This window comes from Solea senegalensis, linkage group LG3, assembly GCF_019176455.1.
Source record: "Solea senegalensis isolate Sse05_10M linkage group LG3, IFAPA_SoseM_1, whole genome shotgun sequence".
Taxonomy (NCBI): domain Eukaryota; kingdom Metazoa; phylum Chordata; class Actinopteri; order Pleuronectiformes; family Soleidae; genus Solea; species Solea senegalensis.
The window spans coordinates 5,202,942-5,219,971 of record NC_058023.1 but is presented as its reverse complement, the minus strand read 5'-3'; the positions used below and the strand labels follow the sequence as shown (position 1 = coordinate 5,219,971).

Genomic DNA, 17,030 nt, shown 5'->3' with positions numbered 1-17,030 from the left:
CGCAGATTAACCTGTCAATCCTGAGGACACACTGCTGCAAACATAAACTTCCTAATTCAACGGATAAATCTCATCCATGGGAATTAATTAATCCGGATATAATCCATAATTTCACGTTCCAGTAACTTTGAAATATCAAAGAAGAAAAAAAAAAAACACAATGAGGGGAGACACAGCTACAGTAAGTCCGGGAAATTATGATATTTCAGTCCGACAAAAAACGTTGTTTTCTGTGTTTGAAAGTATGACTTTTTTTTCCTTATTCATGTTTTAAAATAATAATAATAAAAAAAATGTGTTTTAGGAGAACGATGTGGAGGAGGAGGGAACATCAGCAACAGAAGCTGCGTCAGAGGAAAGACGACCTGTAAGTGTCGAGAGAAAGTTGTTGTTGTTTATGGAGTTTATGGACGACCATTTAGTTTTCATCAGTACAATACCGGTACTTATCGGTTCTGTCATTTTCGAGGTTTTTGCCAAAACTGCAAAACCATTATTTTCTGACAGGAGATGCTAATGTTACTAAAGCAAAGTGACTTTAATTAGCTAACAACGCTTTTACATGATATAGTTCTAGCGTGGTAAGGGAAAGCAAAAGAGAAAAAGTTGTAATGTTGGTTGTAGTTTATGGACGGTACTGTATACTGTTACTGAGATGCTAATGTTGCTATAGCAAAGTGACTTTAATTAGCTAACAATGCTTAAATTACATTATATAGTTCTAGCGTGTTAAGGGAAAGCAAAAAGAGAAAAAGTATCATAGAAAAAGTTGTAATGTTGGTTGCAGTTTATGGACGGTACTGTATACTGTTACTGAGATGCTAATGTTGCTATAGCAAAGTGACTTTAATTAGCTAACAATGCTTATATTACATTATATAGTTCTAGCGTGGTAAGGGAAAGCAAAACGAGAAAAAGTATCATAGAAAAAGTTGTAATGTTGGTTGCAGTTTATGGACGGTACTGTATACTGTTACTGAGATGCTAATGTTGCTATAGCAAAGTGACTTTAATTAGCTAACAATGCTTAAATTACATTATATAGTTCTAGTATGGTAAGGGAAAGCAAAACGAGAAAAAGTATCATAGAAAAAGTTGTAATGTTGGTTGTAGTTTATGGACGGTACTGTATACTGTTACTGAGATGCTAATGTTGCTATAGCAAAGGGACTTACAGTTTACAGTTCTAGCACTGCTCAGTTTTTTCTGCTTTTCCATTAGTGATAGTACCTGGTTTACCTTTTTTTTTAGTACTTGCTCCACAGTTGTTTTTGCGTTCATCAGTGTGACACAGATATGAAACGTAATCAATCACCCGATGACAGCAGCTTCATCATCAATAGAAGAAGGCTGGGCTGGGAATTTAAAAACATCACCTGCATGGCTCACATTTTGCGATTTAATTAGACTTTACTGAATGTGAATATTAAAAAATGTGGCACCACTTGTCCGGACGCTTGGTAATTCGGAAGAAAGCCGTCCCTGTTTGACATTAAAGTGGAAGTCAACTATTCTAGAATATTTGACTTTTACTCTCCAATCAGCAAACAACCCCAATCAGTTCTCAGACTTTTTAGGACACCGTGTTTTTTGTCTGCGTCACACTGTGCTGCTGACACACTGTGAGTTGACAAATTGACAGACAGACGGACAGACATGAGCAGCCAAACCCAGTGTTGTAATGTCAGCTGGAGAAAAAGAATCTGCTGTCATCACACTTCCCTTTGAATGACGCTCTCCTACTGGACAACACTGAGCACAAAGTCCATACATGTACATTGTTGTTTTTTTGGTCCATTAGTGAAAGATGTAAATTGGTGTTTCCCAAACATCAACATAATGACAAGACACCAGAACATGTTCATATTTCAGAAGCAAAAATCACAGAACTTACAAATAAAACTATGGATAATTTAGTCTTCCATTAATACATCAAAAGTACTTATTCTGTATTCTTATTGTTGGTGTTTCAGCTTGAATTAAATGCTTCATCAAAGTAACTCTGGTAACAACAATAAATACTTCATATACTACATGTTTTATGAACCTGGTAGGGCTGCAAGTGTAATTGTTTTTTTTGTTTTGTTTTTTTTTAGAAAACTAACTGCATGCTATATTCTTATCTAGAACAATTTCCATCTATTTAGTCAAAACAAAAACATTTTGATTTATTTTGACGTACTGTGGTTTGCATTCAAACGCAGTCAAAGCTGCCAACATGACTTGTACTATGAATGTGTGCAATTCACGAGTTTCTGTTTCCTTTCCAGAGTATCGTGGCGCTCCAAAATATGCTGAAGAGGGTTTCGCAAAGCCCCTTCCAGAGCCAACACAAGGTGAGTGGCTAAACTTGCAGAACAAACGGTCACACACAGTATCCGCCCCTTATTTTACATCTCAATCGCACATCCAAATACCCACAAAGCCTGGTTTGGCCACTGTTTACGGTCCGAGGTCGAGCCATGAATTGACACACTTCCCCTTGTCTCGTCGCCCTCTGATTCCTGTGGATCTTCTGTGAATGAGTCTAGGAACAAACAGGTCACTGCAGGAACTGTTGAATGGCAAAAAACATCTGTATCTGTCTGCGTACTACCACGTTGGATTGTAAGACACTCCTGGCTGTGTTGTTTTTGTTTTAACACAGACCGTAAAAATGTTGGTCAACGTTATCTTCATTGACAAAGGTATAGGAAGGAATGTGTTTGTGTGCAAATGAGTGAGTGCATCACGGGTGTGCGGCGTGATAATCATTGGGATCACCCGCATCTGTTGGTTTGTTTTGTTTGCTCCAGAGTGTAGGTGAGTAAGCTGTCGTTATTTCCTGTTGACTGTTATTATTTACCAAGTTTGTGCAACTTTAAATCAGGTCGTTTTGACACTCGGTTCAATTGGGGGTTGCAACATTCAGCTGGTCCGAACATACTATGAATGCGCGTATGTTTTGGTTGTGTTTACCCACAGTGCCCCGCATTGTGGTCCGCATCCTGCATTTGGTTCTCGGAATTCACATTCTTTTGGGTGACGTCACTATGGGTTGCCAGTTGCTGTCACGCAGATCTCCGTGTCTTGTCGTCTTGGCAGATGATTATTGCCTTTTGACAGTCGCTGACACAATATATCTAACGAGGGACGCAGCATCACTGTCATTTTCAGCCACTTCCGTCCGTCCTAGCCTGCGTCACAGGGACAGCAATCCAAGCAGAGAAGTTCAGACACTTCTTTCCCCATGCACTCCCACAAGCGTCCAAAGGTGTCCTCTCTGCCGGACGGACACGCCGGAAACACCGGGGGGGCATCCTGACCAGATGCTCGAACCACCTCGGCTGGTTCCTCTCTATGCGGAGGAGCAGCAGCTCTACTCTGAGTCTCTCTTGGATGTCTGAGCTCCTCACCCTGTCCCCAGCCACCCTTTTCAGCTGCTTGTGTCCGTGATCTCATTCTTTTGGTCATTACCCAGAGCTCAACGTAGATGCGCTGGTAAATTGAGAGCTTTGCCTTACAGCTCAGCTCCCTCTTTACCACAGCTGACCGGTACAGAGATGCCGCACCAGTCCCTCTGCCCGTCTAACGTGCTCTGATTTTCCACTACAGGATGGTGAGCCTCTCCGTGATGTCTCAGCTGCCACAGACAACTCACAGCTGCACTTGGAACAGGTAGAGTTCATACACAACAGCTGCATCAACGCCATGGTTGAGGCTAGTGTTTGCATTTTCATCACCGCAAATCTTTCTTGCCCTCAGAATGGTTAGGAAACAAACGATAGTCATCCACCTGCTTCTGCAGTGCAGATGGAATCCACACCCTTGTTTTGTTCTTGCATCAACAAAACAATCGCTCTACATGTTTCCCTAAATTCTTCACAGCATGTAGGTGTGTTTGCATACCAACTAAGTCCAACTAGGCACTGAGTCACTGCACTATCAGCGCGTGAACGCTGAAAAACAGTATCATCGGCTGCACCGTCTGGTAGTTTGTTTTACACAATAGCCTACCACCAGCAATTCCTTTACATTGTTTTGTTTGTGCTTGCTCTCAAACTTTGCCCTACAAATGAGATAAATCTATCACAGTCGTTGAGAATGAGAAGCAGGAAATGCTTATTTTTTTAGATGCCAGCCCCACTAATGTTGGCCAAAGGTTCAATTGTAATCTCACACCTCTTCCTTCTCTTTACTTCCTTTTCTTTATTTGTCAGACAGGAGTCTACGCAGATTCGTCGAGGGTGAACCCATTTTATGCATACTATTTGGTACGTAGTGTATAGCAATTTCAACAAGAACGAGACTTTTTTGAGAACACGGCTAATACCCTTGTGTTCTACCGTCAGGAATCGGGAAGCAAAGGCCACGCGACGGAAGATGAAGGTATGAAAACATATTCTGAACCCGAAAAGGACTTCACAAGCAACCCGATGCAATCTACGTTGGCACAAAAGGCATCTGCCAGTGGGCATCTGCGCTCGCCAGATGTATTTAACGCAAACACCACCCCTCAAACACAAGACCCCTTCAAGTCCTTGTGGTCCAAAAACTCTGGTGAGGGGGGAGATCTTTTCAAAGACTCTAAAACAGTGGATTTACAGAGTAAAGCACAAGCTAAGGAGGAGAATCTGCGCCAGCCTACAACAGGGAACCGGATTTTTACTTCTCTCACCAATGAAGATGATTTGTTTCCAGCTTTTCCAAAAAACAAACAAGAATCATCTTCAGAAAGTAACTGGCATTCTCAAAGGTCTTCTAAGGAACTTTACGATGTGTTTTCATCTTCATCCACAAATACATCTGACTGCTTCCCAAGCCCACTGGCAAAGGATTTATTCAAAGACATCTCCAGTTTGGAAGACCCATTTGGTGCCACTCCCTCAAAACAATACAACGCTTTCCCAGATATGTCAAACGGGACTCCAGATATCTTCCAGCCACTTTATTCAAAGACTAACAGCAATGACGTATTTGAGACAAGCAGCAGTTCTACAGCCTCCAAGGCTTCATTCCCCAGATCTTCGTTCAATGGTTCATCCATATTCCCAGACAGTTTGGAGGACCCATTTGCCACTCCCCTCTCAAATCAATCTGACACTCTCCATATTTCAAATGGGACACCGGATATTTCCCAGCCACTTTCCTCAAAGACCAACGGCAAGGATCTATTTGAGACAAACCCCAGCGACGCTGCCTCTGAGGCTGTATTCCGGAGACCGTCACTCAACGTTCCGTCTGGAGTGAAGTCAGAGAAGCTGCCGCCAAATCTGTTCAGAGCAGCATCATCAGTATCTCCTCCAGCTGTCCCGCCAAAGCCTTCGAACAATTCACATCCACAGGGAACCAAACATGCTATTCTTCAGCCCACTCCCTTCAGCCAGGCCATGAAGGCGCCCGTCTCTCCGGATCAGTCTCCAGAACTGAATCATGTACGTACCATGTATCACGCAGCCTTCAAAAAATGATGTTACTACATACAAATTTAAAATATGTGACGTGTGCAGTACACTGTTTTAATTGAACTTGCAGACCTTCAGACGTCCACCAAGACCACTTCCACGAACCAGACCGCCAAGGGCACAAAAGCCACCCAGACCAGAAAAACCACAGAGACCAGAAAATCCACCCACACCACCACCAAAACCTGTATGCAGAAATCGTAGTTTAACATGATCTTTTAAATCCCTAACGCTGTTTTTATTTATTTTCTATTCTCGTTACACTTCTTTGTCTGGTTTGGATTGTGTTTAGATTCAACATGAACCAGCTGCACCTAAAATGTCTCCTAAACTGGCATTCAAGCCCCTCCCGATGCCAGTCTTTCCCCGCAAACCTAAAAAAACGGTACGTATGTTGTTTGAATCTTGCCTAGTCACGCCTCGCGCTACTTTCAAAACACACTGCAGAGAGGTGCTAATGTTTCGTACATGTCGTCTACAGGATGTGGAGCCTTCCAACTATGTTGTCTTTGAGGACATCCTGCTTATTGGACAGGTGTGTTGGTGTTTTTTTTTTTATTAGAGTGTAATTTTGTTTGTTAGAAAAGGATTTGCAGTATTTTTACAAACCTTTATTTTATTATTATCCCTAAACAGGAAAGGTGTGTTGAAGACTGGCCAGAGGACAGTCCTCAGCTTAACCCCAAATTTAAACCAGTAAGAAATTAAAAAAAGATCGAAAAAAGTTCTGTTTCTGTGGAATACTTTCTGGAAGTCTCCGAAATGTTCCTGATGCATTTTAAACTGATGATGTTTGTCTCTTTGTTCAAGTCTGGCAAATTAAGATTACGACGAGAGTCAATGAAGGTAGGAGGGACTTTGTTCTTCTGGTTAGCATTGTGGAGCACGTTTTAAGTAACGAAAAACTTACTCACTTAAGAGGCTAAAACTTTCTCTTAGATGCGATCGGACTCAGACGGAGGCAGTGGTGAAGATCTGGATGGCTACGGAACTCAAAGCAAGGTGCAGTCCAATGGTCTTAGCTCAAATTCACCGGTTTCAATCCATATCTGTTTTGTATTTTTCCACATCGCAGCCTAAGGTTTTGTGCAAACATTTATTGCAGAAAAAAGACAAGAAATTCAAAATGTCCCTACTCTCCAGAAGAGGCTCAAAGGTAATCCAGTGTCTGCAAAATAACACCTGTGCTTTGTGTCCCCGTGCGTATTTGTCACTAAATTGGTTCCTGTTTTTTTACTCTTTTAGGATAAATTTCCTGATGGTATGCAGAAAGGAGGAACTCTACCTAACCCCCGTAAATCATCAAAGGTAACGGACGGGGTGTCTGGAATCAAAGCTTAGTCTTACAATTACCAACATAGTGTAGCTGGAACTAGAAGATACAGACGATCCGGAGTTTGCATGTTCTCCCCGTGTATGCATGGGTGTCTTGGTGGACTTGTTGGAAGAAGGTTGACTCAAGGAACAATCCATCAAACTTTAGAGGGGAACCGATATTTTACAGAGGTTTTAGGTGGCGGTATTTGTAAAACTAAAGTGTTTAAACCTCGGTGGAGGTTTTGATTTACAAACTTACTGAAGTGAAATCTGCCACCGGCGGATCAAAAATGAGTTGTGAACGTCTGACTGCTCAGTTTTGGTGAGTTGAATACTTTTTGTTTCTTAGGACTATTTCTCAGAAGTCCACATGGCTGAAGAGGATGAAGATGGATTGGACTACAGAGTATGTCATCATTTAGGTCTTTGTATTTATTTATTTTTTTGTACTCTTGAATCAGGATCGCTAAACTTGTACTGGTTTCATGTCGTCTTTTGTCATCAGAAGAAACCTCTGAAGACCAAAGTGAACCAGCTGCTGAGGAGGGCATCTACAGTTTCTTCAGTGCCGGAGGGAAAGAAGATGAATGGACGCTTACCTCAGGAATCAAAGGTGGGTTCGTTCACGTGGTTGTTCGTGTGTGGTTTCACGGGAGGACATTGACGATGCCTTCTCGAAAAAACATTCCCAACAACGCCCTCATGTGTTCACCAGCGTTCAACGGCAAAGGTCGCTGTGACCCCAAAAAACCATTGTTCTCCTTGTAAACACAATTTCTCAGGAACCACACGAGGAAACCAAATTTCACCTGGATTCATAGATGAACTCGAACACGAATTTGGTGATCGTAGTTGATGCTTAAGGTCACTTTGACCTCATAAAACACCCTTATCTTCTTGCCTTGGGACTCTCTTTTTGCCTTGTTATCTAAACATACTTTGAAAGAACCCTTTCAGATTTTATATGTAGTGTTCAATGGACTCAACACTCCTGAAGGAATACGTTCTTTTAGGAACTTGTGCTCTTTATAAAAAATATATTTTCCCAAATACTGTTTTTAATGCGGTGTCTTTTTTTTTGAACAGGGTAAAGTGTTGGATGACAGTGCTGGTGAAGACGATTATGGAGGGGAGGCCAATCATGGAGAGGTTTAACATTTGCTTTTGTTGTATAAATGTTGTCAAATCAAGCCGACAATAATGTATACAACACTCAATGACCTTATTTTAAATCATTTCAATGTTTTTAATGGGCAATGAAAAGACAATAATTTGGACATCCTAATCTTTTGTCACTCCAGGGGCGAAAAAGTGGGATGAAAAGCAAGTTTGTGCCACAAAGAGGATTTACCGTCAGTGGCCAAAAGGTAATTGTCAACTACTTTTACGAGATAATATCAGATCACACTGCTTTCTATGTGACATCTTTGACGTTTGTCCTTTAAATAAAAACAACAACCTTTTCTCCAGAATGATGATGAACCAAAAGGTGCACATGGATACATGCCTCGTAACGGCTCAAAGGCATGAGTATAACATTGAACGCATAGTGTTTTTGTATTAAGTGTGTGCACTCATGTCCATTACATCTGTGGTATGAGGATTTCTATATGTGGAGTCATTTATATGTGTTGCTCTTCCTCAGGAGAAATCACTACATGATGATGATGTCGGTTCATATGCTAAAAAGTCACAGGATTATGCGTTTGAGGATATAGAAGAGATGAAAGCCCACAGTCTTCAGTCTCATAACAAGGTACCAGATTTCTTTGTTGCATGACATGAACTGATGTTTGACACTAAACTATGACCTTTTGGTGAAATTTTGAACGACAAACTAAAGTATGACTTTTTTGACTCACTTTGGACGACATACTGTACTATGACTATTTTGAGTCATTTTGGACGACATACTGTACTATGACTTTTTTGACTCACTTTGGACGACATACTATACTATGACTTTTTTGATCAATTTTGGACGACATACTGTACTATGACTTTTTTGAGTGATTTTGGACGACATACTGTACTATGACTTTTTGAGTGATTTTTGACGACATACTGTACTATGACTTTTTTGACTCATTTTGGACCACATACTAAACTATGACTTTTGAGTGATTTTGGACCACATACTAAACTATGACTTTTTCGAGTGATTTTGGACCACATACTAAACTATGACTAGTTTTGAGTGATTTTGGATGACATACTAAACTATGACTAGTTTTGAGTGATTTTGGACAACATGCTATACTATGACTTTCTTGATCGATTTTTGACGACATACTAAAGCACCAAACTGTACTCTTTTACAAAAAGATGAATTTTTATTGTTCGAGTGCGCATTCTTTTGGCAATGCAAAGATAAATAAAATACATTTGAAAACATTTAATCAGATAAACTGTAAGCACAAACTGAATTTGAAGCACAACTTCAGTCATTATAAAATAACAAAAACAAAAACCTTTGCCTTCAGGCTTCACATAAACCTCACAAAGTAAATTTGTATTTAGCATAAATGAAGCAGAAGTTGTCAGTGTGACTTACCTCAGTGACAGGAATAACGTTTTCCTTCTCTAATTGTCAGGCTGCCTTCATGGAGGACAAACACGTTCAGCATCCAGATTATTTCTCTCCTGGATTATATGGAGATGAGGATCCTTGTGGGATGGACGACCGCAGACCGGTGATTATTTCCTTCTTTCGCGTTCCCTTTTTTTTTTTTTAAACGTCAACATTTCCTTACCTGTTTTCACCTGACGCTTTGGCCCTTCAGAAGAAACCGTCGAAGATGACATTCCCAGTCTCAAGTCGCAGAAGCTCCAAGGTAAATGTGAAATGTTTGTGTCACCATCGTAGACCTGTTTGCCGGTTTGTGTGTCATCACCGAATTTGTTTCACCGTTGCCGTGAATTAGGAGGACATGCTGGACGACTTCAGTCCTCAGAAGAAGGGCAGCTTCTCCGCCGAGGAACTGGACGACGAGACGGTAAACTGGATCGGCGACTTTAAACACTTTGATTGTTTTAAAAACACCTACCACAAAGAAGTTTTTTCTTGTCTTTCATCAGAAAACATTCAAACATAAAGGTTTTAATTCACGTAAATCAAAGGCCAACCACGTACCCGGGACACACAGAATGAGGGACGAGCCGGTCGGAAGGAGTCACTACGCGCCGCAGCAGGTGAACAGTTTAAGTTTAATGCATTTTGTAATATAACATCACATGTCATTTGGCGGGTTAGACGCTTTTATCCAAAGCAACTTACAAGTGCATTTAGACATTTGAGTACAAACAAGAGCTAGAAGTAAGTGCTTCAAGCAAGCCCAACTATAGTGTGTGCCAGTCATAAGAGAGGAGGACAGAGAAGAGAGGAAGGTGCAAGTGCCGATAGTACAGTTGAGGACAGAGAGGAGGGAGGGAGAGAGAGAGCGAGCGCGAGTGTTACGACGGACAAGTGCAGTATCTGATGAGATGAGGTCATCAGATTGGGTGAGTGGGAGAGAGGAGGATATGAAGAAATGATCAGAGACATGAAGTGGAGTTACCGTGAGGTCGGAGGTGGAGAAGGAGCGAGTGAGAGAGAAAGAGAGGAAAGGAAAAGAAATTGGCCAAGAAGAACAAGTGGTGGGCCGTTTTCTGGTATGTTTGAAAGGAGGACATCCAGTTCATCCAAGAAGTGTCCCAATGGGCCTGATGGACGGTAGATGACAACAATGATTAGTTTTACTGGATGAGTTCCAGTTACAGACTGTGAAGAGAAGTGTGGCAGTGGGTAAAGAGTGAAAGTCCAGTTGGGGTTGATGAGCAGACCCGTCCCGCAACCTCTGCCTGTGGATCTCGGTGAGTGGGCGGAGGATGTGTTGGAGGGTGTTATCCAAGTCTCAGTGAGAGCAAGGAAGTGTAGGCATTGCTCTGTAGCAAAGCCAGAGATGAACTCAGAACTGGCAGTCCCACAGGCCCCCTGCGACAAGGCGTCGGATGTGTGTGGAGCGGGTGGTATAGATAAGTGAGGACGTATGACGGCGGTGCCGTGAGCGAACGTGAGGTTTGTAATATCTGTGAGAAGGAACATGAACGGGAACGGGCAAACAATTGCAGGCAGGATCTCGGCCTCCTCTGTGTTCCCAGTCTTTGTCCGATGAGTCTGGCTGTGTTGGCCACTCCCCTGTAGCCAATGAAAGTTCACACCTGGTGATGCGACGGCTCAATGTAAAAAGAACAAAACCTTCAACATTTTGTCTCCCTTTCCACAGGCTGCTTTCACCGAGGACCAAATCACAGGAAATGACTTCACGAGTGCGGAAGATTCGAACGACTACGTGGACGACGAAATCCGCAAACCGGTATTCTTGTCGCGACAACGTCCGCTTTTCCTTTTTACGTAGGGGGTGTCACGATCTCAACTGTAAGTCGCGCATCAATCGGAACGACTTCACGATCGCGGAATCTTGGATTTAGCCCCCAGCGTGAACAAAAGCACAGCGTTTCGGTCGTAGCCGTCGTAGCACTCACGCTAAACCGAAGCTGCTAACCCCAACTGCCGATTAGTGCGACACATTGACACTTTATGCGCGTGCAGCAAAGCACAGGACGTCTCCATGACAACAACTCCACTAACACAGAAAACTCTTTGCGTTTGTAGCATCGGACACGAAACCTTAAACATTTAATTGACGTACGGAGCCACTGAGCTACGGAATGCCAAGCTGATTTAAATGTGACAATAAGGCCTTAGCGTGGTACAGTGTAAACAAAAGACGGACATTGTGTAGACGATGGAAATTAGAAAACTGAATGAGATATCACGACGTAAAGCCAGCGATCCCAGACTCAACTAAAAAAGAAGCGGAAAAAAAGAGGATGGAGAATGAAATCGTGACACCCGTATTTTTGTAACGACGCAACATTCCAAACTGTTTCTTCTTCCCGACAGAAAAAGTCATCGAAACTCAAAGGGCTGAAAGTTTTCCGCACCAAGGTCCGTCTGTGCGGTCAAGGTCATTTTACAGGTTACGAGGTCAGACGACCGACGCACATGCTGACGTTTTCTCTGTTTGTTTTTTCTTTCTTTTTTTTTTACCAGAGCAAATCCACGAACCTGTCGGAAGCTGCGACGAGCGACTACCTGTCAGAGGCTGCTCAGGTTAGCAAACGACGTCTATCTGATCACAACACGTCTTTGGTCCTAAGATGAACTCCCTCTGGTTTACAGTGCAGCGTTATAAACTCAGTTGCTCTCTTGCAACGTCGCCACGGTAACCGGTTTGTCTCGAACCGTTTCTCCCAAGTGGGATTTTGTCAAGTTGAAACGGTCGTCTCCTGACGTCTGTCTGTGGACGGGACACATTCCTGCGCCGCGTGACTCGAACCGGTTCAACAACATCGATGACATAACTCGCATGTGCAACAAGTAGAGCATAGAGACGGCTTTAAAGGAACAGCACGGGTTATTTGAAGTGCGCTCGTATGACGTCGCACTCGGTCAGTGTGGCCTGATCTGCGAGCGCCCCCCTGTGGCCAAAACCAGGTAGTGTTTTTGTGACACTTTACAAGAAGCTCATCTCTGCCAGATTTAACATGAAACAGGGTTTGTTTAGGGTCACATTTAGTTTTGGGTCCCCAAACCAATTGGTATCATTTTCCTAGAACTTTTATTAATGATTTATGTGTAATACATATTTCAAGTTTTAATTCATTTACCACACATCTCTTGGTTTGTAACCAGTTCAAAATGATAGTAATTGTCGCCGATATGGCTGCAAATTAGTCGCTACGTCTTGCAGAGCAGTGTTTCCCCAATTTTCTAACTTTCTACACCTCATTGCACAGGAGTTGTTAAATTCCCTGCTGCCTCCTTCAGCAAGTTAAAATCCTTCATTTTTGGATTTACCTAACTGATAAAACCTGGCCAACAAAGCAGCAGTAGACCAGCTGTTTCTCTGTATGGACTCTGTAGTCAAAAATGGCCAATTATCTGTGACATGAAGGGGGCAAATCTAGTCTTCATTTTGTGTGTATCTTGTGTGAATGTAGTAAAAAAGTAGTCAAACTAAATCTGAATCACACACACATGCTTTCTCTTGTTCAGGCGGAGTGGACGGCTGCTCAGAAGGACTCTGCTGTGGGCGACTTTGAGGACGATGAAGAGGAAGGGGTCAGTTTGTTTTCAACAGAGATGTTTGACACTTTTCCCACTTGTTAACCATCGGGTTTTTGATTTCCTTGTTTGACAGGACACGGACAGTCTGATGGAGTGGTGGCACACGGTGGAACGTGAGTCACAGTCGGGCTCATTTTTGTGTCAAACAGGCTCGAGTGGCAGAAACCGAGCAACAAGGACGCGATTTTAACGTCATCGACTCTTGTTGTGTTTCAGAGTGGGACGAGTTGCCGTCAGACGACGAGGGTCACGCGACGGAGGATGAAGCCAAGTACATCTGTTTACACAATATAACACTTTACAGTAATAACGTCGTAAAAGGGAGGTTATTTCCTGTAGTAATGGCCAAGTAACGGCTTGAAACTAACAATGGAAAATGGGGGATTAGAGTCTTTTGCTCAATCTGTTGTTCCTTGGTTTGACTTCCAGGTCGTTTGCCGTCTTATCCGACAAGGTCCAACGCGGCCTGCGAGTGTTCCACCAGGTCTTCACAGAGCGAGCCGAGTTCCTGTGGCTGGCCATCATCACGCTCCACACCATCGCAGACGACATCAGCGAATATCACGAGAAAGCCAAGAAAGTCGTCATCTCCGGCGGCACCACGTCCGCCGCCGGCGGAGCGACCGCCATCGTCGGCCTGGCCCTGGCGCCGTTCACGTTCGGCGCCTCCCTGGTCGTCACTGCCATCGGCGTGGGGATCGCCACGGCGGGAGGAATCACCTCAGCGTCTGCGGCCATCTCCGACAATCTCCACAACACACAGGACAGAAAGAAGGTAAGGTGTTGTACAATATTTTCACAAAGGCACAAACACCTAATGAAAACTACACAAATACCTAGAGTCTTGAAGCGGACGAGCGGTGTAGCGCGAGAGAACTTTGGTAAGCCGAAGACCAGTCGAGGTCGTACGGCGCACGCGGGGAGAGCAGCCAGGAGGGAGTTGCAGTGGTCCGAGCGCGAGACGACAAGAGCTTGGACTGGGACCTGTGTCGCCTTCAGGGTTAGAAGACGTAGTGCAACATGTATCTGCAAGCTCGAGCTGTTGCAGCAACGTTGGCAGTGAGGGAGAGACGGTCGCCGAGTGTCCCCCGCGGTATGAGACGGAGCTATCGCAGAGCCCTTTCCCGGGCGAAGAAGAAACGAGATAGAGTCCGAGACGACGGTCAGACACGCAGAGATCCGTTCTGTTACGTGTGTTTCATTGGCCATTCGCCATGAGAGTTGGTGTACAGAGAGAAGAGGAGAGGGCCCAGGACAGAACCCAGAGGGACCCCAGTAGTTAGAGGACAGGGTTCCGACACAGATCCTCTCCAGGTTACTCTGTATGACTCCTATGTCCTGAAGGAAGGTAGTGAGGATCTGGCGGTTAACTGTGTCAAATGTTGCAGAAAGGTCCGAGAGGACGAGCGCAGAGGGGAGAGAGAGAGAGACAGGTCTGCAGTTATTTACTTCAGACGGGTGTCACTCTGGGCCCTTTAAGAGAGTCAGGAAAGCAAGCAGATGATAGAGATGTTTTTTGAATAATTGTTTATTATTTCCTTTAATACTCTCCATCCCAGTAGAGTGTCACTTTAAGAGTGCAAAGTCTTCCGGTGCATGTAGTCACAGCAGTGCAGCAGTGTGTGTGTGTGTGTTACTTCATGTCCTGTTACAGTCAAGGGCTTATTGGGATGTGAAGCTGTTGAGAGGTTTACTTGTGTTAGTGTCTGTTGTGCCTCAATGACTTTTCAATCGTACTCCCTCTGCGATGGAATGTGTCCACGGGAGTTCTTGTGGCCGATGTCAGCGATGTCTGCGAACGATTCGTTCAATGTGAACTAATCTTTAGTACGACTCTGGAGCAATGGGTCGTCTCAGTGTGCGAGTCGTTCATTGTCATGCAGTACCCTCCTTGGCCACATGGCAGGCAGCGGCAGCAGCAGTCCAGGAAACGAAACGATTAGTTTACGACTCACACAACTGGGCGTCCGTCCTCAGGTCACGTGACAGCTGCCTAGTCACCGTTGTGCTGTTAAACAATAACGGCAGGGAGGACCCGAGTCAACTTACTGTGGTGTGTATTTGCTTTTGTAGGTTTTCATGTGGTTAGAATGTCTTGTGGCATTTTGTTTATTATACTTTGTCACCACGTTGCCTTCAGCGTTAAGTGTTTGAGAACGGCCCCCAAGAGTGCCACAGGCTGTGAAAATGAACGAAATGACTCCATTAAAAATTTTTGTTTAATTTACTGTGTACTTAACACTACACTGCGGCGAGCCGACTGAGGTCAGCGTGTTAACTACGTTATTGTTAAGAGGCGATCATATAATAGTGACTCTAAATGTCTATAGTGCGTGATGTTTGTAATTGCAGTGTCGCGCGAGGCTCATTCTGTCCTCGCACGTGTTGTTGTTCATTCATCATCTGCCTGTAACTCACCTGTGCCCGCTACTGTTCAGTTAAACTGAAATTGAATTCTCATCTCCCGTCCTCGTCGACGCCCCGGGGGCAAACAGAAGCTCCAATTAACGCTGTGTTTGTGAAACCCTAAAGTTTGAGAACAAGCAGTGTCGTATAGTTTTCCCGGGCTCTGCGAAGCGGATCGGCACTTCTGTACGTCGTCATCAGTATACCTCACCACCGTAGCGCCTCCTGAAGCGCAGAAGAAGAAGTACTCTCGTCGCAGCTGCTGAGATGTAGAGCATCCACCTTGCCAGAGGGGGAGCTGCGTATCTGAGAGGTGGCCTACCAATGAGGTCACTTCCAGGTATCTGGCCAATCAGAGGACAGTGTGAAAGCGCTGGGAGCTTTCGAATCCTGAAAAGAAGTTACTATATGCAAGTGCGATCCAAGCATTGGCTGTCACCTGTAGTGAGACGAGAAGGGGATGAACGTGGAGTCCCCTCCCCGTGGGCTCCCCTGCGCGACTCCTGCATGACTCCTTTGTCTTTGGCCTGTCTTCGGCCGCCGCTGAGGCTGCCGCCCCCGGACCTGCCTCTCCTCTTATACTCACTCACTCGCACCTGGGTGCGCCACGCCCCTCGCACCTGCTGACACTTAGCCTCGTTCCAGGAGTCCACTACTCGGCTCACTTTCTCACATGTCTCCCATGTCTCCCATGTCTCCTCCCCCCCCAGATGGAAATCGTCCTGCAGGAGTACGAGGTCCACCTGCACGACATCGGGAAGATCCTCCACTTTGTCGACAGGGCCGTCTACAGACTTCGCGGGCACCCTTTCCTCCGCTCCGGCACGCAGCACTACTCGTCCGACTGGGAGACGCGCCGCGCCGTCCAGGTCGTCGCCGCCGTCGACAGACCCGTGATGCGGGCGGTGGAGTTGATCGACGACGCGCTGGCGATGCTGCGGGGACTCTTCAAAGAGATGGACAGCTACTTTGTGAAGGAGTCGCGCGAGCTCAAGAAAGGCTGCCGGAAAGAAGTGGTCGGTCAGATCAAGACGGCGGCCAACAAGCTCAATGACTCGTTAGTGGAGCTCAACGCCATCAGAGAGGAGCTACAGGACGCGACGGGTTCCGCGTGACCCCTCCTGGCTGCCTGCATGCATGAGGGAATTTTTATCGCTTTATTCACAGTTATGTACAAAATTGATGATGTGTGTTTTTTTGGAGTCACTGTTACTTATCGTTGCTGTAATTAAATGTGTAACATGTTTATGGGCCACACAGGGAGCAGCACTTTTTTTTTGATGATATATATATATATGCTTACAACGGGTTCATGTTTGATTGATTGATTTAATTTGTCACATCGTCATTTGCTTTCACACCTACTGTTTTTGGTTTGTTCTGTTTAGTCGGACAAGAAAACATGTTTTCTTTCAAAGTGCAATTTGAGTTATTTGTCCTTTTCTAATGTGTTGCCAGAAATACTTTTTGCATTTTTTTACTGTGCTCTTATCGATGTGCAAATCACATTTCTCTTGCAGGTGTGACTGTTCATTTTACCCCCCTAAAAAGTTGTATTCATCGCAAAATCAACAATAGCTACTCAGTTATTACGTTACTAACAGAGTACAATAAAATACTTTTTTTTCCCGTGTCACTTATGGATTCTGGTTATTTATTTAAATAAACACATCTGCTGACTCTCAGTAATG

The 17,030-nt window shown here is 44.3% G+C and overlaps 1 protein-coding gene across 1 annotated transcript; it reads left to right on the top strand.

The window, feature by feature from the left end:
* Positions 1–16,973, top strand: si:cabz01007807.1 (nucleolar protein dao-5). Its single transcript, XM_044021564.1, has 32 exons — positions 1–181; positions 305–367; positions 2,271–2,336; positions 3,595–3,657; positions 4,200–4,253; positions 4,332–5,414; positions 5,515–5,631; positions 5,737–5,829; positions 5,926–5,979; positions 6,081–6,140; positions 6,255–6,290; positions 6,384–6,446; positions 6,550–6,600; positions 6,690–6,752; positions 7,111–7,167; positions 7,267–7,374; positions 7,848–7,910; positions 8,063–8,128; positions 8,232–8,285; positions 8,407–8,517; positions 9,356–9,454; positions 9,545–9,595; positions 9,686–9,757; positions 9,840–9,953; positions 11,027–11,116; positions 11,707–11,751; positions 11,857–11,916; positions 12,862–12,927; positions 13,007–13,046; positions 13,150–13,204; positions 13,363–13,708; positions 16,050–16,973. The coding sequence occupies exons 1-32, from the start codon at positions 161–163 to the stop codon at positions 16,452–16,454; spliced, it is 3,789 nt and encodes a 1,262-aa protein (XP_043877499.1). The 5' UTR covers positions 1–160; the 3' UTR covers positions 16,455–16,973.
* Positions 16,974–17,030: the final 57 nt, after the last annotated feature.

Coding starts and splice junctions, on each gene's coding strand:
- si:cabz01007807.1 (XM_044021564.1), top strand. CDS start 161: ATGAGGGGAGACACAGCTACA. Junction 8,286..8,406: donor TGCCTCGTAACGGCTCAAAG/GCATGAGTATAA, acceptor GCTCTTCCTCAG/GAGAAATCACTACATGATGA. Junction 11,752..11,856: donor TGAAAGTTTTCCGCACCAAG/GTCCGTCTGTGC, acceptor TTTTTTTACCAG/AGCAAATCCACGAACCTGTC.